At 43.4% G+C, this 24,708-nt stretch overlaps 1 protein-coding gene across 7 annotated transcripts in view; it reads left to right on the forward strand.

Annotated features, from left to right (window-relative positions):
• The window catches only part of adam22 (ADAM metallopeptidase domain 22), a 390,158-nt gene that overhangs the window by 301,796 nt on the left and 63,654 nt on the right, over positions 1–24,708 (forward strand). For all 7 annotated transcript variants that reach the window (XM_087987353.1, XM_043690348.2, XM_043690349.2 and 4 more), the window contains exons 21-22: positions 9,168–9,273; positions 11,846–11,965. In XM_087987353.1, the coding sequence (XP_087843479.1) occupies positions 9,168–9,273; positions 11,846–11,965 (226 nt within the window). The remainder of the gene's footprint in view (positions 1–9,167; positions 9,274–11,845; positions 11,966–24,708) is intronic.

The following is a 24,708-nucleotide window of genomic DNA, read 5'->3' on the forward strand; positions in this document are numbered from 1 at the left end:
CAAAGCCAATATTAAAGTGATAAACAGCAATTTAGAAACCAAAGCAAATGAAGACATGGTCACCCTAATCCTACCAGACCATTAGAGAGAGATGCCTGATGGTGGTTTAACCTGAGGCCCACCATACTTCAGGCCATGGGAGAGGCTGAGAAGGAGAGTCCTTCATGGCAATCTCAACATATGCAAGAATTGTACCATGCTGTTGGCATCACTCTGTATTGCAAACCAGCCATCCAGCCAAGTGAGCTGACCCACCCCCATAAGCTGTTGTGGTTCTGTTCGCCAAGCTGGAAATTTGTGTTGTAGACGTTTCATCCCCCTGTCTAGGTGACATCCTCAGTGCGTGGGAGCCTCCTGTGAAGCGCTTCTGTGATGTTTTCTCCAGCATTTATAGTGACTTGTATCTGCCGCTTCCGGTTGTCAGTTCCAGCTGTCCACTGCAGTGGCCGGTATATTGGGTCCAGGTCGATGTGCTTATTGTTTGAATCTGTGGATGAGTGCCATGCCTCTAGGAATTCCCTGGCTGTTCTCTGTTTGGCTTGTCCTATAATAGTAGTGTTGTCCCAGTCGAACTCATGTTGCTTGTCATCTGAGTGTGTGGCTACTAAGGATAGCTGGTCATGTCGGTTCATGGCTAGTTGGTATTCATGGTTCCCATTCCTATTCATGATGGTACAGAGAACACCGAATGGAGATTTCACCACAAAGGTATACAGGAAAACCACACACACAGATCAAGTCCTAAACTATGAAAGCAACCACCCCAACACACACAAAAGAAATTGCATCAAGACACTGTTCAAAAGGGCCACAACACACTGCAGTACACCAGAACTGCAAAAAGAGGAAGAAGAACACCTATACAATGTGTTTGCCAAAAACGGATACCCCCGCAATTTCATCAACAGATGCCTAAGGGAAAGACAACGGAATGAGGACATGCCACAACCCAAAGGACTAGCCACACTACCATACATCAAAAACATTTCTGAACTGACAGCCAGACTACTGCGACCACTAGCACTCATAACAGCACACAAACCAACAGCCACTCTCAGACAACAACTCACCAAAACGAAGGACCCGATACCCAGCATGAGCAAAACCAATGTAGTGTACAAAATCCCATGCAAGGACTGCACAAAACACTACATAGGACAAACAGGAAGACAGCTAACGATCCCGCATCCATGAACACCAACTAGCCACGAAACGACATGACCAGCTATCCTTAGTAGCCACATACGCAGATGACAAGCAACATGAGTTCGACTGGGACAACACTACTATTATAGGACAAGCCAAACAGAGAACAGCTAGGGAATTCCTAGAGGCATGGCACTCATCCACAGATTCAATCAATAAGCACATCGACCTGGACCCAATATACCGGCCACTGCAGCGGACAGCTGGAACTGACAACCGGAAGCGGCAGATACAAATCACTATAAATGCCGGAGGAAACATCACAGAAGCGCTTCACAGGAGGCTTCACTGAGGATGTCACTTAGACAGGGGATGAAACATCTGCAACACAAATTCCCAGCTCGGCGAATAGAACCACAACAACGAGCACCCGAGCTACAAATCTTCTCCCAAACTTTGAACACCATCATAAGCAAATAAGGACCAGTAGAAGAAGAAACTTCGGAGACTGTTGAGATCACAGCAAAGGTAGGACACCCATTATTTAAACCATGATGCAGACAATGGAACTTACCCTGGTAAAGCACATGAGAAATAATGGAAAGTATTAGTAACACTGCAGATAGCAGGAATTGTCTGCAAAAAACTGATAAAGGAACTGGATTCATCTTTCGAGCCATGAAGAGTGGGATTTATTCAGTAAAGCCTTTAAGGAAATGGAATTGGTTATTCATTCACTTGTCTTCACTCCTCCCTCAAACATCTTGACACCAAGAGCAGATACGTAAGAATCCTACTCATTGACAACAGTTCAGCCTTCAACACTATTATCCCCTCGAGACTGATTACTAAACGTAGTGATCTCGGACTGAGCCCCACTCTCTGCAACTGGATCCTCAGTTTCCTGACCCACAGGCCACAATCAGTGAAGATTGGAGACAATAATTCATTGTCACTACCACTCAACACTGGAGCCCCCAAGGGTGTGTACTCAGCCCCCTACTGTACTCACTCTATACCCATGACTGTGTTGCCAAATACCAGACTAATGCCATTTACAAGTTCACTGATGACACCACAATAGTTGGTCGAATCTCAGAGGGCGACAAAACAGACTACAGATAGGACGTGGAAGACCTAGAAAAATGAGGCACTGAGAACAACCTGGCTCTCAATGCCAGCAAAACCAAGGAGCTCATTATTGATTTTCGGCGGGATGTTACTCATGCCCCCCAACACACTAACAGCACAGAGGTGGAATGAGTGGAGAGTGTCAAGCTCCTGGAAGTGGTCATCCACATCAAGCTTTCTTGGACTCTTCATGTGGATGCACTGGTTACAAAGGCCCAACAACATCTCTTCTTCCTCAGGCAGCTGAGGAAATTTGGCATGACGGTGAAAACCCTCACCAACTTTTATAGGTGCGCCATCGAGAGCATTCTGTCTGGATGTATCACTACCATGTATGGCACCTGTACCATTCAAGATCGGATATGGTTACAGAGAGTGGTGAACTCGGCCCAGCCAATCGCAAAAGCCAACCTCCCATCTATAGAATCCATCTACCAGGCCCACTGTCAAGGAAAGGCTGCCAACATTCTCAAAGTTCCATCCCACCCTGGCAATGTTTTTCTACAACTTCTACCATCAGGGCAAAGGTACAGGAGCCTGAACATGCACCAGCCGGTTTCGTAACAGTGTCTATCCTACCGTTGTTAGAATACTGAATGGACTCACAAACTCTTAACATTCACTGTACCTGTGTTTTTGTTTTTGCCACTGTTTACCTATTACTTACTTATCTGTGCTAATAAACTCTGTGATCTGCCTGTATTGCTCGCAAGACAGAGCTTTTCACTGTGCCTAGGTACACGTGACAATAAATCCAATTCAATTCAATTCTGCAGGCAATGAAATTCAATCAGTGAATCTATTAAGGAAACAAAGACAGGTAGCGAGATTCATTCAAATAGACTATATTAAAAGTATGAGTCCTCCAATTTACTCAGAAATGTAGGAAAAGCCTTTAGCACAGCAGTAAACAGTCACAGCATTGTTATGTTGCAGAATTAAAAGCTCTTAAAGTAAGAAAAATAAATATTCATGTAGGAGGATATTGGCAGCAGAAATAATATTGCTAGGAAGGTTTAATTTCAGAGATGGATTAAATAAATGCAGAATTGAACATCTTGAAGGATGCAATTGTTAACATACATAATTGATTCTAAACTAGATCAAATCAGAAGATATACAAGTTAGCACACTTTCATTTTCTATTGAAACCATGGACGATAGCATTATAGCCCATCAAGAGGTAAAAGAATATTTAAAAAAAAACAAATAATTCCTAAAAGATTGGTAAAGATGGAAAAATTAGTGTACAAGAGAAAGCTGAATATATAAAACTGACAGGAAAAGTTTTTGATATTTTTTAAAAAGTAGAGTTAATAAAGTAAGTGTAGGTCCTATCGAAAATGAGTCTGGGGAATTAGTAATGGACAATAAGATGTGGCCGATGAATTGAAAAGATATTTTGCATCAGTCTTCACTAAAAAGGATACAAGTAAATTGGTTCTGTATAGCAGCATGTCAAGGAAACAAACAAACATTGGAATTTGACTCTATCCAAACAAACTAAAGACACCACTTACTTGAACCAAACTATATTTACATTCATTTGTGGCACTAGGAGGATCCGAAAACTGAACTCACCCCCAGTTAACTTCAGCAGGAAGACCTAAGACAGTAGTCTTCCCCCACTGTGCCCTGTCAGCAGCTGCCCCAAGCTTTAGTGCAAGTAACATCTCAAAAATAACAGTAAATTAGGAATTGAAAGGCAGTGAGGAACTCAAAAAATTTATAATTACTGGAGAAGTAGTACTAAGTGAATTGTTGAAAATGCAAGTTGACAGGTTGCCAGATCCTGATGTATTTCACCTGAAGAGATCTTAAAAGAAGTAGCCAGTGAAATAGTTTGATGTGTTGGATTTAATTTTCCAAAATTCATTGGATTCAGGAAAGGTTCCTTGAGATGAACAAATAGCTAATTTAACTCCTTTATTCCAACAGGGACGTCGCAAAAAGCAGGAAACTACAGGCCAGTCAGCTTAACATCTGCCATAAGGGAAATGGTGGAATCTATTAAAGATGTTATAACAGGATCCTTGGATGATTTAAGACCATAAAATGTAGGAGTTGAAGTAGGCCATTTTGCCTATGAAATCTGTTCCACCATTCAGAAAGATCGTGGCTGACTTGATAACCCTCAACTCCATTTTCCTGTCTTTTCCCTTTGATTTCCTTACTGATTAAAATTCTGTCTCTCTCAGCCTTGAATATATTTAATGACCCAGCCTCAGCAGCCATCTGTGTTAAACAAAAATCACTAACCTCACAAAAGAAATTCCTCTTCATCTCTGTCTTAAATGTATGACCCCTTACTCTGAATTATGTCCTTTCACTGGGGGTGTCGCCTGGACGGGGTGGGGGGGGGGGGGGGGGGGGGGGTGGTGGGCGAGGCGTCTGCAACACGGGTTTCCGGCTCGGTGAACAGAACCACAACATCTCGTTCAGAGTATATAGCATTACTATTCAAGGAAGTGGGGAGCCAGGAAGCATAAAGCTATTATCTAAGATTGGGAAATTGCTAGAATTCAGTAATGTAGCAGGTCATTTAGAACATCATAATGCAAACAGGCAGAGTCAACATGGTTTTGTAAAAGGGAACCTGACAGGTTTATTACAGTTCTAGGTGAATGTTAAAAATATGGTAAAGAAGAGGGATAGCAATATTTGGATTTACAAAATGCATTCAAAAGGATGAATAAACAGTTAATTGACAGGATACAAGCTCATGTTGTTTGGGGGGCTATGTTAGCATGGATAGAGGGAGGTGACACCCTAGTGGTATTATAATTGGACTGTTAATCCATTGACCCAGCATTGATCTAATAGGGTGGCTCAGTGGTTAGCACTGCTGCTTCATGGTGCTCGGGACCAAGGTTTGATTCCATTTTCAGGTGACTGTGTGGAGTTTGTATATTCTCCCTGTGCCTAGTGCGTGTTTCCTCTGGGTGCTTTGGTTTCCTCCCACAGTCTAAAGATGTGCAAGTTAGGTGGATTGACCATGGTAAATTGCCTGTAGTGTCCAGGGATGTGCAGGTTAGGTGGGTTTGCCATGGGAAATGTAGGTTTATAGGGATAGCTTGGGAGGGGAGGGAATTGGGTGGGATGCTCTTCGGAGGGTCGGTGTGGACTCAATGGGCCAAACGACCTGCTTCCACACTCTGGAATCTATGACCCAGGTAACATTCTGGGGATCCAGTTTCAAATCCTGCCATGGCAAGTAATGGAATTTGAATTAATTAAAATTTGGAATTAAGAGTCGATTGTGGGAGGGCGAGCGAAAGCCCATCTAGTTCACTAATGTCCTTTACGGAAGGAAATTGCCATCCTTACCTCCGTGTGACTCCAGACCTACAGCTATATAATTGACTCTTAACTCAATTAGGGATGTGCGATAAATGGTAGCTGTGCCAATAATGGCCTCATCCTCCAATAAAAAAAGGACTGGCTGACTAACAAGAAACAGAGTCAGGATAAAAGGTCATTTTCAGATTGGTGAACTATTAACTAGTCAAGTGACAAGGGACCAGTGCTGAGGCTTGAACTATTTGCAATCACCATTAATCACTTGAATGAAAGGTCAGACTGTATTGTAATTAGATTTACTGATGGGATAAGGATATGTAGGAAAGCAAATTCTGAGAAGGATAGGAGTTTAAGAGAAATGGATTGGTTAAGTTATGGAGTATAATGTTGGACAATGTGAGGATGTACACCAGTAGAAGAATAGAAATCCCAGGTTCGATTCCAGCCTTGGGCTACTGGCTGTGTGGGGTTTGCATGTTCTCCCCGTGTCTGAGTGGGTTTCCTCCGGGTGCTCCGGTTTCCTCCCACAGTCCAAAGATGTAGGTGAATTGGCCATGCTAAATTGCCCATAGTGTTAGGTACATTAGTCAGAGGGAAATGGGTCTGGGTGGGTTACTCTTCAGAGGGTTGGTGTGGACTGGTTGGGCCGAAGGGCCTGTTTCCACACCGAAGGGAATCTAATCTAAAAAAAAATTTCCTAAAAGCTAAGTAAGGAAATTTCAAAGTAGTCAGGCAAGAACAACATATATTTGTCAAGGAGAAGTTATGTTTAACTAATTTATTGGAGTTCTTTGACGAAGTAACTGGTGCTATGGATAAAAGGGAGCCAGTGGATATTCGAACTTAGATTTTCAGAAGATACTTGATATCAAATGCAAGAGAAATTGAATGCAAGATTCGGGAGGTCATACATATTAACCTTCTGTGATTCTTGCCCTCGGACAACCTTGCACCATTTTTGAGGACGAAGACAATCGATTCTAGATTACCGAGGAGATGAAAGATTACTGGGGGATCAGCCATGATCTTATTGAAAGGTGGAGCAGGCTTGAAGGGATAAGTGACCTATTCTGGTTCCTTGTTTGTACATTCATATATAAGAAACAACAAATAAAAGCCTTGAAAAAGCAAGATATTCTGGGGGAATTCAGCATCGAAGGACATCCATAGTTAATTTCATTGATGATTTCTGCAAATTAATTACAAAACATGTGACTAAAGTCAGAATTCATGAGAAACAATTGTTGTTGTTAATGCTGAGTCTTTGTTAGATTTATTACAGATAAAGAAAGATTTGATCTTAGAGAAGGCCATACACATGGTGAGTGAAGCAGAAATCTAAAAGCAACACAGATCAAACTTAAGAGGAGAATATCGATCATATCACAGGAGATGAGTAGAATCCATTCAGTTCTAAAGAAACAGAAACACATGTATCTGCATGTTGAGGTATATATTGAGAATGTAATGAATGCAGTGTCATAGAAGCCACTCTAAGATGGGATGACACAGTCAGGACATGTTCAAGAAGATATCTTCTGGCCTAGTGATCTAGGCAACTGTCAAGAAGAAGCAGCTTGGTTCAGAAATCCAGGATGTTGCCAAAAAATAAAAAAAAAATTGCTCCAGATGTTTCAACAAGTCAACACCCTCCAAGAAGGAAGCAAATGAAATTAATGGTCTTCCATTTATTACAATGGAGGAATTCCCTGCTTCAGCAGGAAATACATGCTCTGTGAAAGAAACCCTGGAATTAAAGCATCCTCCACTTCTAATGGATTTACAGACATCAAACTATCAAGAGCAGAATCAAAGTCAACAGACTTCAACCCATCTGGGGAGAATTGTGAAATCTTCAGATAGCCTGAATTTGTACAGTTCGAAACTTAGGGAGAAAATACTTGGAGAGATGTTGTATAGCAATGTCTAAACAGGTTAATGTTTGGGAGTGCATTAAGCACCACTCAAATAACATCACATGGACTTGGGAGATCAACTTTGGATTTTGAAAGAGTAGGACACTCATGCCAATATGATCAGTCTAACGTAATTGGGATCCTCTCTGCTCATTTTTCTTGGTGTCTGAGCAGGGGAGCAGTGATGCAAGCCAAACTTTTCTTGAGGAAAACCATGGGAGAAAAAAAAGGATCACATCAGGAAGTCTTTCTTTGACTCACTTTCTGCTTATCTATTTCCTTTTCATTTCTCTCCAACATTTCAAACTGCTCATCTTCTCTATGCCTGTATCACTTTGTCTAATTAATCCCCCTGCCTGCACACCCTCTTTTTGTTATTTTCATATGCTTGTCTTAAGGGAGTAAATGATAGAGCTCTCAGGGACGAGAATAAGCCAAAAATGTTAAAATGAAGGAAGTGATTTTAAACAAGGTGATGGAAGTGAGCACCACGGCAAGTGTTAAAAACATCTTGTATGTGCTACTGTTAGCTGCAGAATCAGATTAGGATATCGATCAGTACCTTCAAAGAGAATGTTAAATTAATAGTTTCCTCTTGCTTAAAATATTGCTAAGTTATGTGAACGCATGATATACAACTTCTTGCTTTGTTGGAAGTTGACTGTTATGATATTGGACAATGCTGCCATCTTCTGGTATATTCCAGCTTCACCTCTGAGGACACCTGTGCAGATTTGTCATCAGTAGTCATTGCAGTTGTCTTCTTTCTTCAGCTATCTTCTCTTTCATCTTAACCTAACCTTGAATATATCTTAAGTCCAGATCCTACTGGATCACTTCAGCTATTAAATAATTGTGGTACATTTTATAGTGTGTACTTCTGTGCGACAAAGATGTTCCATTTTGGACATTTTGACATGTTTCCTAGTGTCGTCTGGGACAAAAATGGTACTTCCTGTTTTATAGCCCAGTGATGAGCACCCACACCACTGCAGACACATCACTGTGCCACAAAACTAACCTGGCTCAAATTGTGGCACAGAGCCCCTGATGCATCCTCCTGAAGCATCAGAGAGGCACTACTTTGCAATTTGAGTATTTCAGTTAGTCTCTTCAACCCTTTGGTGTCCAGACCATGGTTAATGTTAAACTCCTGTGTGGTTCCCTTTCCTACTAATCATGGAGTAAGTAATCCTGTTCTGTTCAGATATGCTTCTACTAACCATATGTGGGAACTCCTGGAATTGGAATTGTCCATCCTTGCCTCACAAAAATGGCCATCTTTGGGGTGGATGGATGTAAGACTTCTAATCACCAATTATGACATTTTTAATGTTAGGCCAAGTGTATTGGAATAGTTGAAGATTTACATATTTTAATTTGACTGTTGTTGACACATTAATCATTAATTTCTGATTTTGTTATACAGTATTCCCTTTTATATATTTTATTTGAGCTTAAATGGATCTTCAGCAACATCAGTAATTCTATAATTGTTCATCTCTTTCATTTCATGATGTCAATTTCTTTGTATTTTTGGATTGCTTGATGGCTTTAGGAATGCCTTTTCCAACTTTGTTTCTTACGTTGTTGAAATAGGTTTTATTTATCATTTATGTCAAAATTATTCCCACTTGCTAAAAGTGAAAATAAGTCCAAACATTTGTTTATTAGAAGCAAGAGCTGCAGACAAATTATGTTATGAAAAGCTTAACATTGAAGGGACAGAGAAAGGAAATTGTGGCAAAAACAAAGACACCTGGATCCAATGCAATAAACAGTAAGTAAACTTTTTATCTACATTTCAAGTGCAATAATATTTTAATTGAAATTTTGTGAGATCAGACCAAATTGTTTCAAAACAATTCAAAATATAATAAATTACTTTGGAAGTGAAATGGTTGTTGCAATTTTGACAAAAATGAATCCTTTAATTGTTATGAAAATGGACTGGTGCAAATTCCAATAATGAGACTAATGAGTTCAAGTCAGAGCAAGTTTATTACATTTTGAGGTAAACTTCGGGATTTATAGTCTAATAAGGGTTCTAATATATTCATCCTGCATCATGACTGGATAGTGGACAGATTATGACTTCACTTGTACCTTTGAGCTTTGGGCTATTCATCCCTGCATTTCTCTTCCATAATTATCTTTCATCTTGTTAGCCTTGTCTCTAGATCTCTCCACTGTGCACATTTGATTTGGAGGCCATCTTGTATCCCAGCTCTTATCCAATCCTTCCTGAAGAAGGGCCTGTGCCCGAAACGTCGAATCTCCTGTTCCCTGGATGCTGCCTGACCTGCTGTGCTGTTCCAGCAATAAAGTTTCAACTTATCCAATTAAACCCTCACTCCCCCTAGTCATCTTCTGCCAGTGATTCAGCATTCTTCTCTTGATCAATCAGGATCAAGAAAATGGCTGTTGCTAACCTTTACTTAATAATGAAATACTTTGTGTTTACTACTATTTCTAAAGGGCTTTATAATCCTACAGTCTCTTATCTTGTAGAGTGAGTAATCTACATCACATTCTTGTCTTTATTTTATGCACAGTTCTCAGATAGCTTCAAGGTCTCAGCTTTCTGCTGAATGAAAACTTGACAATTTTCCCATGGTCCTACTAACTCAGCATTTTTCAGAAGAATCCACACATGCCTGCCATCAGCTACCAACACCTCAACACAGACACATAAAACTTGCCTAATCTTCTGGCCTATCACTAACCTTTATACCTCCTTATACGTCTCTTTTAATTTTATCCCATCCTTAACTTTATTAGTTTGCCACAGATGAAAGATTCATATTATAGAGCTTTTCCTTCTCAATGAACTATATCTTAGTTACGAAATATCCCATTAAATGTCTACTGCAATGTCCTTACCTTCAAATTGATTTTCCATTCCCCATTAGCCAACTCTGTCTTCATTCCATTATTATTGCTTTTACTTCAATTGAAGGTGCCAGTTTCTGACCAGATGTTTTTACTCGCACACTAAATATTAAATTCTATCACATTATGATCAATTTTACACAGAAGATTCTTTATTGTAAAGTTCATGAATTAATTATGTCATTATACACTGCCAATTTTATTTGTCTATCCAAATCTCTATTACCTCTATCCAAACTGGTTCTACATTTTGATCCTCTGAAACAAGATTATTTCTTACTATTGTACCAATCTCATTCTTTATTAACAGAGCTATCCCACCTTCTTTCTCTTTCATCCCAGACTTCTGAGATATTGAAACACTTCAATTTTCTGATCTCAGAAGTGTTCACTTTTGTAACCGTGTCTCAGTAATACTTATCATTAACTTTTATTTCTATCATTATAATCTTAAATCAAGTTTTCTAGTTTACCTGACCCAACTCATTCCTCGTTTCAACTTAATTGGGATCATTTAGGTTTAATGATCTAGCTCCAAACTCAAGTATTTCCTAATAGAACTCAATGTAAACTTTTATAGTATGGCCACTCTTACCCAAACAGCCGCCTACTGTGATAGCATTGATTAGCCTTATCTCATTACACATAATCGTCAAAAATAATCTCTTCCATGGTTGGTTCCATGACTTACTGTTCCAGGAAACAGTCTGAAATGCATTTTATATGCTGGACTTTATGTTCCCTGTCTTTTTAGCTAAATAAAAAAGCAGTTCACCTAGGGAGTATGGCAGCCATGCTGCACTTAACATTTCATTAGCTGAGGCAGGATTTCCACTTCTCAGGGAATGAAAGTCCTATTTCAGAGGGCTGCTTGCCTATCAGATGGCTGGCAATACCATGGTTTTAGCAGCACCAGGCAGAAGTACTGATCACTATTGGGACTACAAGCAGTTCCCAATGGAGATCATCACTGAAGCCAAACGCCAAGATAATTGGAGGGAAGCGAATTTTATCAGACTCAAACCAGCAAGCAGTACAACCATGTCTTTGTAAAGCTGCTTAGATTAAAGACGTTTAACCTCTGTTTGTACCATTCATTTTTCTGTTTTGTTTCAAATGCTTCTTGTATTGTTACATTTTCACATTGGTGTAATAATGATGCAATTTTATATTTTGCTCCAATTTGCATTCTGGTATTGTATTTTGTAAAAGGAAAAATATTGAAGTTCACAACACCTCTTTACTGAAGTTATGGAAATAAATTTCTCCACTCAGTAGCTTAACTAATTTGAATTTTATGGCTGTTTATTTAGTTCAGGTGTCACACTGGTGTGTAAAACATGCAAAATGTACAACTTGAAATTGAGAAATGTAATGATTAGATTGCATGTGTGAAAACTTAATATGGAAACTTAATCTTCCTTTAACATGGACCTGACTATACTTATGATTTAATCCAGAGACGTACTTTGTGGCTATCTGCTGTGCGATGATACCTCTGGTGTGCCAAGAATCGGAGAACTCTCAGGTGATGTGACTGTCTCTACCTTCTTACAGAAGCACAAGCATATCAACTGCAGGTAAGTCACTATATTTCTGATGCCCAAGTGACAAGATAACAGATAGAGAAGATTCCTTCCTGTAGTTATGTCTTATCTAGTATTAATGACAATAGACAATAGGTGCAGGAGTAGGCCATTCTGCCCTTTGGGCCACACCACCATTCATTATGATCATGGCTGATCATCCTCAATCAGTATCCTGTTCCTGCCTTGATTCCACTATCCTTGAGAGCTCTATCCAACTCTTTCTTAAATGAATCCAGAGACTGGGCCTCCACTGCCTTCTGGGGCAGAGCATTCCACACACCCACCACTCTGGGTGAAGAGGTTTCTCCTCGTCTCTGTCCTAAATGGTCTACCCCTTATTTTTAAGCTGTGTCCTCTGGTTCGGGACTCACCCATCAGCGGAAACATGTTCCCTGCCTCCAGAGTGTCCAATCCTTTAATAATCTTATATGTCTCAATCAGATCCCCTTTCAGTCTTCTAAACTCAAGGGTATACAAGCCCAGTCGCTCCAATCTTTCAACATAAGATAGTCCCGCCATTCCAGGAATTGACCTTGTGAACCTACGCTGCACGCCCTCAATAGCCAGAATGTCTTTCCTCAAATTTGGAGACCAGAACTGCACACAGTATTCCAGGTGTGGTCTCACCAGGGCCCTGTACAGCTGCAGGAGAACCTCTTTGCCTCAATCCATCTTGTTATGAAGGCCAGAGTGCTATTAGCTTTCTTCACTACCTGCTGTACCTGCATGCTTGCCTTCATTGACTGATGTACAAGAACACCCAGATCTCTCTGTACTGCCCCTTTACCTAACGACTCCATTTAGGTAGTAATCTGCCTTCCTGTTCTTGCCACCAAAGTGGATAACCATACATTTATCCACATTAAACTGCATCTGCCATGCATCTGTCCACTCACCTAACCTGTCCAGGTCACCCTGTAATCTCCTAACATCCTCCTCACATTTCACCATGCCACCCAGCTTTGTATCATCAGCAAATTTGCTAATGTTACTATTAATACCATCTTCTATATCATTAATATATATTGTAAAAAGCTGCGGTCCCAGCACTGATCCCTGCAGTACCTCACTGGTCACCGCCTATCATTCCGAAAGGGAGCCGTTTATCACTACTCTTTGTTTCCTGTCAGCCAACCAATTTTCAATCCAAGTCAGTACTTTGCCCCCAATACCATGCGCCCTAGATTTGCTCACTAACCTCCTATGTGGGACTTTATCAAAGGCTTTCTGAAAGTCCAGGTACACTACATCCACTGGATCTCCCTTGTCCATCTTCAGAGTTACATCCTCAAAAAAATCCAGAAGATTAGTCAAGCATGATTTCCCCTTCATAAATCCATGCTGACTCTGACCTATCCTGTTACTGCAATCCAGATGTGTCGTAATTTCATCCTTTATAATTGACTCCAGCATCTTTCCCACCACTGAAGTCAGACTAACTGGTCTATAATTTTCTGCTTTCTCTCTCGCTCCTTTCTTAAAAAGTGGTACAATCTTAGCCACCCTCCATTCCGCAGGAACTGATCCCGAATCTATCGAACTCTGGAAAATAATCAGCAATGCATCCACGATTTCCAGATTTACAGGAATAAATTAACCTTTGATAACTATGGTGAAAATTATCCATCAGGAAAAGAAATTCTAAAAAATTTCACTGTAATTTTTCCCCTCAAGTAGATCATAGGTGCAGCAAGGCCTCATACACTGATGCAATTGGCAAATTAGCCATTTTGAGAAACTCTACTAAATGAATAAGTTTTTGTTCTCTGGAGTTCAGGTCTTATTGAAATGTAAAGGGTTTGTAAATGTAAAGGATCATTTCTGGTTCCCCCTCAGCCAGGATTTTTGAAAGTGGAGTCTTGTCACATAAACCACATGAAATCCTCCCATACGCTCCCTGCCCACCAATTTGTCTCCTGTAAGGGCAAAACCCCAACCAAGGATAAAGACTCAAGAGGCAGGCACATGGCAGTCTTTATTCCTACTCAAGCAGTTACCAGATTGTGCAGGGAGAGGGCCAAAGACTCTGCCCCCCCAAGTTTGGCTTCAAAGTGAGAACTCAATTATTCTCTTAATTATTGGCTCAGATCAGAAGAGAGATCAATGAGGGATCTGTTTTTTAGAGTGAAATACAATTTTTTTTTACATTTTGTGTTACAAAAGTCACATACAGCGTGGTCACTGTGTCCTTTCCCTTATTCTATATATCCAATCCTGTGAAAAACCTAATCAATGTTGGACAATCCTAGGTTTCCATGATCTCATGGTGTTTAATACACACTGTGATCACTAGGCCTTGGGATCTTGCTTAGCACCCTATTAATTTGCATTCCAAAGTTAATTGGCTGTACTCCTTCGGACATGTCCTAGTCTTACTTATCTCTAAGAACTGCTTGAATTCTATTGTTCATTGTATTCATTTGCTATCTCTATCAAGTTCTGTCACCCCTCCTACATTTTCCCACTGTCCTAATTATCTGTAAAAAATACAAAAGACAGTTGATTCTCATTAACTGCTGTAAGTTTCATAATATTATTCTTGATGATAAAGTTAATTCAATCCACATTTCACAGTAGGTTAGTGAGGCATCAGGCAGAGCAATTTTAGTGGGCGGCACGGTGGCACAGTGGTTAGCTTTGCTGCCTCACAGCGCCAGAGACCCGGGTTCAATTCCCGCCTCAGGCGACTGACTGTGTGGAGTTTGCACATTCTCCCCGTGTCTGCGTGGGTTTCCTCCGGGTGCTCCGGTTTCCTCCCACAACCCAAAGATGTGCAGGTTAGGTGGATTGGCCATGCTAAATTGCCCACAGTGTTAGGTAAGGAGTAAATGTAGGGGTATGGGTGGGTTGCGCTTTGGCGGGTCGGTGTGGACTTGTTGGGCCGAAGGGCCTGTTTCCACACTGTAAGTAATCTAATCTAATCTAATCTAATCTAAAGTCCTTAAATAGACAATCAGTGGCCACTTATTGGCCTCATTCCATCTTAACCACTATGTAAAGCAGGGAAAAATGGAACAGAGGCACATAGCCTGGCAGATTTCACTACACAGAGTGCTACCGAGTAGCAAATGGGCTGTACCTGCTTTTGAGGGGCCCCTGTTTGCATGGGAGGCACCCCCACATGATTGCACAGTCCTTGAAACTTCCCCTGCAGACCCCATCTTCCTCTCTCACTAGGGTCTTCCAAAATCTTAGGCTTACCTTTAAAGCTGGGCTCCGTCAATCTTTTCTTGGACGGTTAGGGGAATCTGTCTGCGGTTCCAGTCACCGCCACCACTTAGTCATCGAGCTACTGGGACTGTAGAGTTTCTGGCCAATTAGACTTCCCAGCAGCTCCTCAATGGAGATGTAAATTCTACTCTGAAAAAAATCCAGATTGCTCCCAGTATAATATCACAACTGGGTTTTGAATAGCACGTTCAAAACTGACTTTTCAGTCATAGAAGGAATTAGCAGCGAATACTGCACCCCATAAAATCCACCTCAATAAACACATCTTTCAGTCAGAAAGATAGAAATCTTTGATCTTCTGTGCCCAAATAGTTACTCATTGAGTAGCTTCAAACCAAAGAATTTTTGTACACAAATTAAAATCAAAGAATATGGGGATAAGGTGGATAAATAGTATGAATGTTGGAGCAGATTTGGGGGCTGAGCGACCTACGCATGTTCATTTCTTAATCTCTTAAGCATCAGATGCTAAGGTGCCATTAATGCATTTGGTGCAGGTAGACCTCATGTTTTACATCATCAAAGAAATCAGTATTGCCCACCACCCTCCAATGTGCCAGTATTAATTACTAGAGACAAAAATAGAAATTGCTGGAAAAGCTCAGAAGGTCTGGCAGCATCTGTGGAGAGAAATCAAAATTAACATTTCAGGTCAAGTGATCCTTCTTCTGAACTGATGTTAGCTAGGAAAGTGTTAGTTTATATGCATAAGATATTTGTGCAGATCAAGCAGCTCAGTGTTCTTCCTGTATTAGGTGGCACGGTGGCTCTGTGATTAGCATTGCTGCCTCACAGTGCCATGGACCCAGGTTCGATTCCCATCTCGGGTCACTGTCTGTGCGGAGGGTCAGTATGGACTTGTTGGGCCAAAGGACCTGTTTCCATACTGTAGGGAATCTAATCTAATCTAAAAGATAGGGAGGGTGGAAGGAGTGAAGAGTAAATGAGAGGTGGGCTTAGAGCCCAAAGAGAGAGAGAAACAGTTGGAGAGAGAAAGATGTTGATACTGATTTGACTAGAAGAGTGTGTAGCTGTTAATGGGGATTGTGAGTGGCTAACATTGGGTGGTGTGTGATAGCAGACTGTGTGATAACAAGACTGTTTTTTTGGGTTAGGGTAAGGACACAGGAGAGCTCAAGCCCTAAAGTTATTGAACTCACTAATGAGTCTGGAGGGCTGCAGTGTCCCCAAATGGAAAATAAGATGCTGTTCTCCAAATTTGCGCTGAGCTTAGATGCAGCACTGCAACAAGCCTGAGACAGAAATGTTGGCCAGGAACCAGGGTGGTCTCTTGAAGTGGCAGGCAACTGGAAGCTGAGGGTCTTTTTTTGCAGACAGAATGAAAGTGTTCTGTGAAGCAGTTATCCAGTCTACGCTTCGTTTCCCCAATGTAAAGGAGACCACACTGTGAGCAGTGAATGTAATAGACCAGATAGTATAAAGTCTAGATAAAATGCTGCTTCTCCTGGAAGGTGTATTTGGGTGCTTGGATACTGAGGATGGAGGAAGTAAAGGACAGGTGTAACATCTGCGGTTGCAGGGGACATTGCAGGGGAGGCTGTGGGTGGGGGCGGGGTTGGGGATTGCAGGGGGGGGGGGGGCAGTGGTGTTGGGAGGGCAGGAAGAGCGGACCAAGGTGGTCCTGGTCCCTGTGGAAGGCAAACAAGGGAGGGGAATGGAATATGTGTCTGGCAGTGACTGGAGGTGATGGAAATGGTGTCTAATGATCCTCTGGATGTGGATGCTGGTGAGATTGTAGGTGAGGACAAGGGAGACCCTATCACTGTTGCAGGAGGGAAGAGAGTGAGTAAGGGCTAAAGTGCGAGAGATGGATTGCCCCCAACTGAGGGCCTGTCAACCACATGCTGGGCGATCCTCAGTTGAAGAATAAGGTGGACAATATTGATTACTACTTCACTTTCTGTCAGCTTTTCTTTTTATGATAAGCTAAGCTTCTTTTAGATCTGCTCTTGCACTGGATTTTATGCTCCTTACCTGAGTATGCTACTAGGACAGCACTTCCTAAAGTGCAACGTCATTTTGGGCATTGAGCAAAATTTAGCATGTCATCTCCCACAATGTAGGTGACAAGTGAATCAACATCACAATCATGTACCAAATACTACTTGGAAATCTCCCATTCTCTTTCACCAACAACCAAGGGATCATTTTTGACTGTGACAGTAAATTGATGATATCAAATCACATTATCCATGGTAACAAGCCCTAAAGGGAAATAAAGTTGAGTGGAATATGCAATCATGTACTGACTATAACAAAAATGAAAATCTCTTTTAGACTGCCTTAAACAATCAATGATAGCAGTTAGCAGTGACTGCCAGTAGTTTCACAGTGGAATCAAATCATTTCATATGATTTGCTCATTTAGTCATTTTAATTAAATCCATTGTCAGTCTTGATTAGGCATACATTGTGCTCAATGGTGTTTACAATTAGTTACAATTCTGATGCTTATTAAACACTTACTTTGCATTTCAGTTCAATTGTTATGTTTTGCTAAGTGACATCATTAAATTTAATTTTATACCCATATGCTTTTAAATAAACTATTTATCATGCAACTTCCTATGCAGTTTTACTGAATAGAATGTGCAAATTTTTTTTGCAGTAAAGTATTTGAATGATTTTAACGTAAAAGAACTTTTAAGAAAAGGAGACAGCAGCTGAATTTTAACATTCCCATCATATATCTTCATTTCCTTTCTTTTCTAGAAGGACATATAATTGTTTCTTGAGGCCACAAACACTGTCCACTTGAATGGCTGCAGAAGGTTACAGAGATAAGGAGGGATGCAGGGGCAGGAGGAGGTGACAGAAATAGAGAGGCTTGTAGGGGCTAGAGATAAGGAGCGATGTAGGGGCCAGAAGAAAATACAGAGATAGGGAAGGCTTTGGGGCTGGAGAAGGTGGGAGAGATAGGGAGGTTTGTAGGGCCTGGAGAAGGTGACACAGATAGAGAGAGATGTAGGGATCGGAGGAGATAACAGAGGTCCGGAAGGATGTAACGGCGAGAGGAGATTACAGAGATATCACAGTTCTCTTGTGATAAAGATTATCATTCCATTTGCTTTCTGAATGGTAAATCATTCCAGAATTCCATTATTTTCTGAGTGATAAATGAGTGCCCTTTTTGATCATAATTGTTAAGATATTTGAAACCTTGACGAAAATAAATCCTGAGCCAAGTGTGGTGGCCAACTTGGCCAGCTCCCTTCACAATTCTGAATTTGTTTTAATCAAAAAATTAACTCAAGAATTTAACCTTATAGCCTCAGCGACAGTCGTACTAAAGCTAGAGACAAAAAAAAACCTCCAGCTGCTGGAATCCAAAGTGGACAAGCAGGAGGCTGGAAGAACACAGGAAGCCAGCATCATCAGGAGGCAGAGAAGTTGATGTTTCTGGTGTAATCCTTTTTCGGGAATGGGAGCGGGTGTAAGGGGAGTTGTAGATAAAGGGGAGGGAGCAGTGCTAATGTAGGGAGGGCAAACACACGTGGAGGCTATGACCTGGTTAATTGATGGGAGGAATGAATCCAGTTGGTAGCTGAAGGAAGGGATCGATCAGAGCAATCGAAGGGAGGGGGAGGAGCTGGGAAGGGAGTCGGGGGATGGGAAGGGTGGTCATTTGAAATTGGAGAACTCAATGTTAAGTCATCCAGGCTTAGGCTGTCCAGGTGGAAGATGAGGTGTTGTTCCTTCAATTTGCGTTTTGTTTTGTTGTGGCAGTGGAGGAGGCCAAGGATGGTCATGTTGGTTTGGGGATAGGAAAGGGAATTAAAATGGGTGGTGACTGGGAGGTCAGGTCGGTCCCTGCGGACCCGGCTGAGATGCTTGGCGAAACATGTCCTGGGTTTACAATTAGTCTCCCCAATGTAGGGAAGACCACATCATGAACACCTGATTCTGTAAACTAGGTTGGAGGAGAGGCAGGTGAACCCCTGTCTCACCTGGAAGGACTGTTTGGGGCCCTGGTTGGAGGTGAGGGGGTTGGTGTGCTGGCAGGTTTTGCACCTTTTGCATTTGTGGGGAAGGTACCTGGGGGTTCGGAGGGGTTGGTGGGGAGGGTGGCATGAACCAAGGACTGTCGAAGGGAATGGTCCTTGTGGAAGGCAGAAAGGGATGGGGATGGGGATGGGAAGATGTTCTTGGTGGTGGGGTCTAGTTGGAGTTGGCAGAAGTGTTTAAGGATGATGCATTGGATGCAAAGTCTGCTGGAGTGGTAGGTGCGGACAAAAGGGAGCCTGTCTTTATTCTGTTCGGGGGGGGGTTTAGAGCAGTAGAGCAGGGAATGGAGGAGGTGCAGTGGAGGGATGTCTGAATGACAGAGGAGCAAAAAGTACATTGTTCAAAATAGGTGGACATCAGGGATGCTTGGGAGTGGAATGTCTCCTCATCTGAGCAGATGCAGTGGGGGGGCGGAGGAATTGGGAGAACAGGATGGAGTTCTTGCAGGAAATTGGGTGGGAGGAGGTGTCGACCAGGTAGTATTGGGAGTCTGTGGTTTAAACAAAATGTCAGACTGGAGACTGTCGCCGGAGATGGAAATTGAGAGGTCAAGAAAGGGGAGGGAGGTGTCCAAGGTGGACCAAGTGAATTTGAGGGCAGGGTGGAAGTAGTGCGCAAAGTTGATGAACTGCTCCAGTTCAGCCTGGGTGCAGGATGCTGCACTGATGCAATAATTGATATAACGGTGGAAGAGTTGAGACACAGTGCCTGTGTAAAGCTGCAGGTTTCCTACTGTTTGATAAACAAACCCAATGTTATGCTGCTGACTGCACCCTGCACTAGTATCAAGAACAACGTAAGGGAGGAGGTCGGAGTGTCCCCTTACTCAGACATCGGAAATGATTAATATAACAACATGGGAACAATCCGTCAAGCCTGTTCTTCCATTTAATATTTTCATGGCTGATTGAACCCCTCAATGGCTTTCATCCACAATAACCATAAACCTGTATACTATAGGTAATCAAAAATCTATGAAACTCTTTCTTAAAGATACTCAAAGTCAAAGTTCTCATAACCCTATGGAGTAGAGAATTCCAAATATTTACCAGCCTCTGAGCAAGAACCTATGTCCTCATCTCAGCCTGAAGAGACATCCCACTTATATTTAAATTGTGCTCCTGACTCCCTAACCAGGGGAACATCTTACCTGCATCTATCAAGGTTCAATGAGATCACCTCTCATTCTTCAAAACTGTGAAGGACACAGACTGACTTTGATCAATCTTACTTCATTGGACAACCTGCCATCCTGGGAGCAAGTCTAGTGATTTTGTTGCACTTCCCCTACAATAGTATCCTTCCTGTGGTAAGGGATCCTAAATTGTTCACAGTGCTTCAGGTGCGGTCAAAACAATTGCTGCACAATTGAAGCAAGACTCCACTACTCCTGTACTTAAATCCTCTGGTCATAGAGTCATAGAGATGTACAGCACACAAACAGACCCTTCGGTCCAACTCATCCATGCTGACCAGATATCCCAACCCAATCTACTCCTACCTGCCATTACCTGGCCCATATCCTCCAAACCTTTCCTATTCATATACCCATCCAGATACCTTTTAAATGTTGCAATTGTTCTAACCTCCACCACTTCCTCTGGCAACTCATTCCATACACGTATCACCCTCTGCATGAAAAAGTTGCCCCTTAGGTCACTTTCATATCTTTCCCCTCTCACCCTAAACCTATGCCCTCGAGTTCTGGACTCTCCAACCCCAGGGAAAAGATTTTGCCTATTTATCCTATCCATGCCCCTCATAATTTTGTAAACCTCTATAAGGTCACCCCTCAGCCTCCGACGCTCCAGGGAAAACACCCCCAGCCTGTTCAGCCTCTCCCTAAAGCTCAAATGTTCCAACCCTGTCAACATCCTTGTAAATCTTTTCTGAACCCTTTCAAGTTTCACAACATTATTCTGATAGGAAGGAGACCAGAATAGTACGCAACATTCCAATAGTGGCCTAACAAATGTCCTGTACAGCCGCAACATGACCTCACAACTCCCGTATTCAATAGCTGAAAATGTGTTGCTGGAAAAGCGCAGCAGGTCAGGCAGCATCCAGGGAACAGGAGAATCGACGTTTCAGGCATAAGCCCTTCTTCAGGAATGAGGAAAGTTTGTCCAGCAGGCTAAGATAAAAGGTAGGGAGGAGGGACTTGGGGGAAGGGCGTCGGAAATGTGATAGGTGGAAAGAGGTCAAGATGAGGGTGATAGGTCAGACTGGGGTGGGGGCGGAGAGGTCAGGAAGAAGATTGCAGGTTAGGAAGGCGGTGCTGAATTCGATGGATTAGACTGACAAGGTGGGGGGAGGGGAAATGAGGAAACTGGTGAAATCCGAGTTCATCCCTTGTGGTTGGAGGGTTCCTAGGCGGAAGATGAGGCACTCTTCCTCCAACCGTCGTTTTGTTGTGGTCTGGCGATGGAGGAGTCCAAAGACCTGCATATCCTTGATGGAGTGGGAGGGGGTGTTGAAATGTTGAGCCACAGGGTGGTTGGGTTGGTTGGTGCGGGTGTCCGGTTGGCGGTTGGAGGGGCGGGGTTCAAGGGCGGAGGAGCGGGAAGTGGAAGAGATGCAGTGGAGGGCATCGTCGACCACGTCGGGGGGGGAAATTGCGGTCCTTGAAGAAGGAGGCCATCTGGGTTGTGCGTTTTTGGAACTGGTCCTCCTGGGAGCAGATGCGGCGGAGCCGAAGGAATTGGGAGAATGGGATGGCGTTTTTACAGGGGGCAGGGTGGGAGGAGGTGTAGTCCAGGTAGCTGTGGGAGTCGGTCGGTTTGTAGTAGATGTCCGTGTTGATTCGGTCGCCTGAGATAGAAATAGAAAGGTCGAGGAAGGGGAGGGAGGGATCTGAGACTGTCCAGGTGAATTTGAGGTTGGGGTGGAAAGTGTTGGTGAAGTGGATGAACTGTTCAACCTCCTCGTGGGAGCACGAGGCGGCGCCGATACAGTCATTGATGTAGCGGAGGAAAAGGTGGGGGGTGGGGCCAGTGTAGTTGCGGAAGATGGACTGTTCCACATATCCTACGAAGAGGCAGGCATAGCTGGGGCCCATGCGGGTGCCCATGGCTACTCCTTTCGTTTGGAGGAAGTGGGAGGATTGGAAAGAGAAGTTGTTCAGGGTGAGGACCAGTTCAGTCAGTCGAAGGAGGGTGTCAGTGGAAGGGTACTGGTCGGTACGGCGGGAAAGGAAGAAGCAGAGGGCTTTGAGTCCTTCGTGATGGAGGATGGAGATGTACAGGGACTGGATGTCCATGGTGAAAATAAGGCATTGGAGACCGGGGAAGCGAAAATCATGGAGCAGGTGGAGGGCATGGGTGGTGTCCCGAACGTAGGTGGGGAGTTCTTGGACTAAGGGGGACAGGACGGTGTCAAGGTATGCGGAGATGAGTTCGGTGGGGCAGGAGCAGGCGGAGACAATGGGTCGGCCGGGGCAGTCAGGTTTGTGGATTTTGGGCAGGAGGTAGAAGCGGGCGGTGCGGGGTTGTGGGACTGAGGTTGGAGGCGGTGGATGGGAGATCCCCCGAGGTGATGAGGTTATGGACGGTCTGGGAGGTGATGGTTTGGTGGTGGGGGGTGGGGTCATGGTCAAGGGGGCAGTAGGAGGAGGTATCTGCGAGCTGGCGTTTGGCCTCAGCGGTGTAGAGGTCGGTGCGCCAAACTACTACCGCGCCTCCCTTGTCTGCTGGTTTGATAGTGAGGTTGGGGTTGCAACGGAGGGAGTGGAGGGCTGCATGTTCCGAGGGTGAGAGGTTGGAGTGGGTGAGAGGGGTGGGGGAGTTCAGGTGGCGGTTAATATCGCGGCGGCAGTTGGCTCATAGCCAGGACAGAACCCCACTGGTCCTCACCTACCACCCCACCAATCTCCATGTACAGCGCATCATCCGCCGTCATTTCTGCCACCTCCAAACGGACCTCACCACCAAGGATATATTTCCCTCCCCTCCCCTATCAGCATTCCGTAAAGACCACTCCCTCCGTGACTCCCTCGTCAGATCCACACCCCCCACCAACCCAACCTCCACTCCCGGCACCTTCCCCTGCAACCTGCAAGACTTGCGCCCACACCTCCCCCCTCACCTCCCTCCAAGGCCCCAAAGGAAACTTCCATATCCACCACAGATTCACCTGCACCTCCACACACATCATCTATTGCATCCTCTGCACCCGATGTGGCCTTCTCTATATTGGGGAGACAGGCCGGCTACTTGCAGAGCGTTTCAGAGAACACCTCTGGGACACCCGGACCAACATTTCAACTCCCCCTCCCACTCCATCAAGGATATGCAGGTTTTTGGACTCCTCCATCGCCAGACCACAACAAAACGACGGTTGGAGGAAGAGCGCCTCATCTTCCGCCTAGGAACCCTCCAACCACAAGGGATGAACTCGGATTTCACCAGTTTCCTCATTTCCCCTCCCCCCACCTTGTCTCAGTCTAATCCATCGAATTCAGCACCGCCTTCCTAACCTGCAATCTTCTTCCTGACCTCTCCGCCCCCACCCCAGTCTGACCTATCACCCTCATCTTGACCTCTTTCCACCTATCACATTTCCGACGCCCCTCCCCCAAGTCCCTCCTCCCTACCTTTTATCTTAGCCTGCTGGACAAACTTTCCTCATTCCTGAAGAAGGGCTTATGCCCGAAACGTCGATTCTCCTGTTCCCTGGATGCTGCCTGACCTGCTGCGCTTTTCCAGCAACACATAATACACTCACAACGGTATAATAAAAAACTATTTCTAAATTAAAAAAATATAAAACGTATTTAAATGGAGATTTTCCCCCTTGTTCCCAGGGGGTATCTCTTCCTTTCCAAAGGTCCATCATATCCTCTCCCAACCAGTGCCCCACCCTTGACCCAGGCGCTCCTCACTAGGATGGGGAAAATTCTAATATACTACAGAGCTAGAGTTAACAGTGAGCACCCTACCCCCACCCACACCAACACCTGGATATATTTGTTAATGTTAATACCATGTATAAACATATATAACTATACAATTACAACCTCAACAAGTAATAATTAAATATAATAATACAAAATAACAAGGGAAAACAACCCTGCTCCTAGGTAAAATAAAGGGGGGGATATAAATCGGAGTGGGGGAAAGGCAAACCAACATCAATTATCTCTTACAATTTATCTAAGAGAGTCCAAATATTCCTTGGCCTTTTCTGGCGATCCGAAGTTATACACGGATCCTTCATGGTTAAAGCGTAGCATCGCTGAGTAGCATAAGGAGTACTGAATATTTAAGTCCCTTAAACACTTCGCCTCATCGAATGCCTTCCTCTTTCGGACCAGAGCTGGGGAAATGTCCTGGAATAACATGATCTTGGATCCTTTATAGATCATGGCTTGGGGATCTTTTCCAAGATTTCTAGAGGCTTCTAGGAGTATCTGCCTCCTTATAGCTCTGCAGCCGGAACAGGACCGGGCGGGAGCGCTGGTTCGAGCCGGGCCCGCGTCT

The sequence above is a fragment of the Chiloscyllium plagiosum genome, unplaced genomic scaffold, assembly GCF_037043375.1.
Source record: "Chiloscyllium plagiosum isolate Xiang-an unplaced genomic scaffold, Cpla_swu_hap1 HiC_scaffold_5, whole genome shotgun sequence".
In the NCBI taxonomy this organism is placed as follows: Eukaryota; Metazoa; Chordata; class Chondrichthyes; order Orectolobiformes; family Hemiscylliidae; genus Chiloscyllium; species Chiloscyllium plagiosum.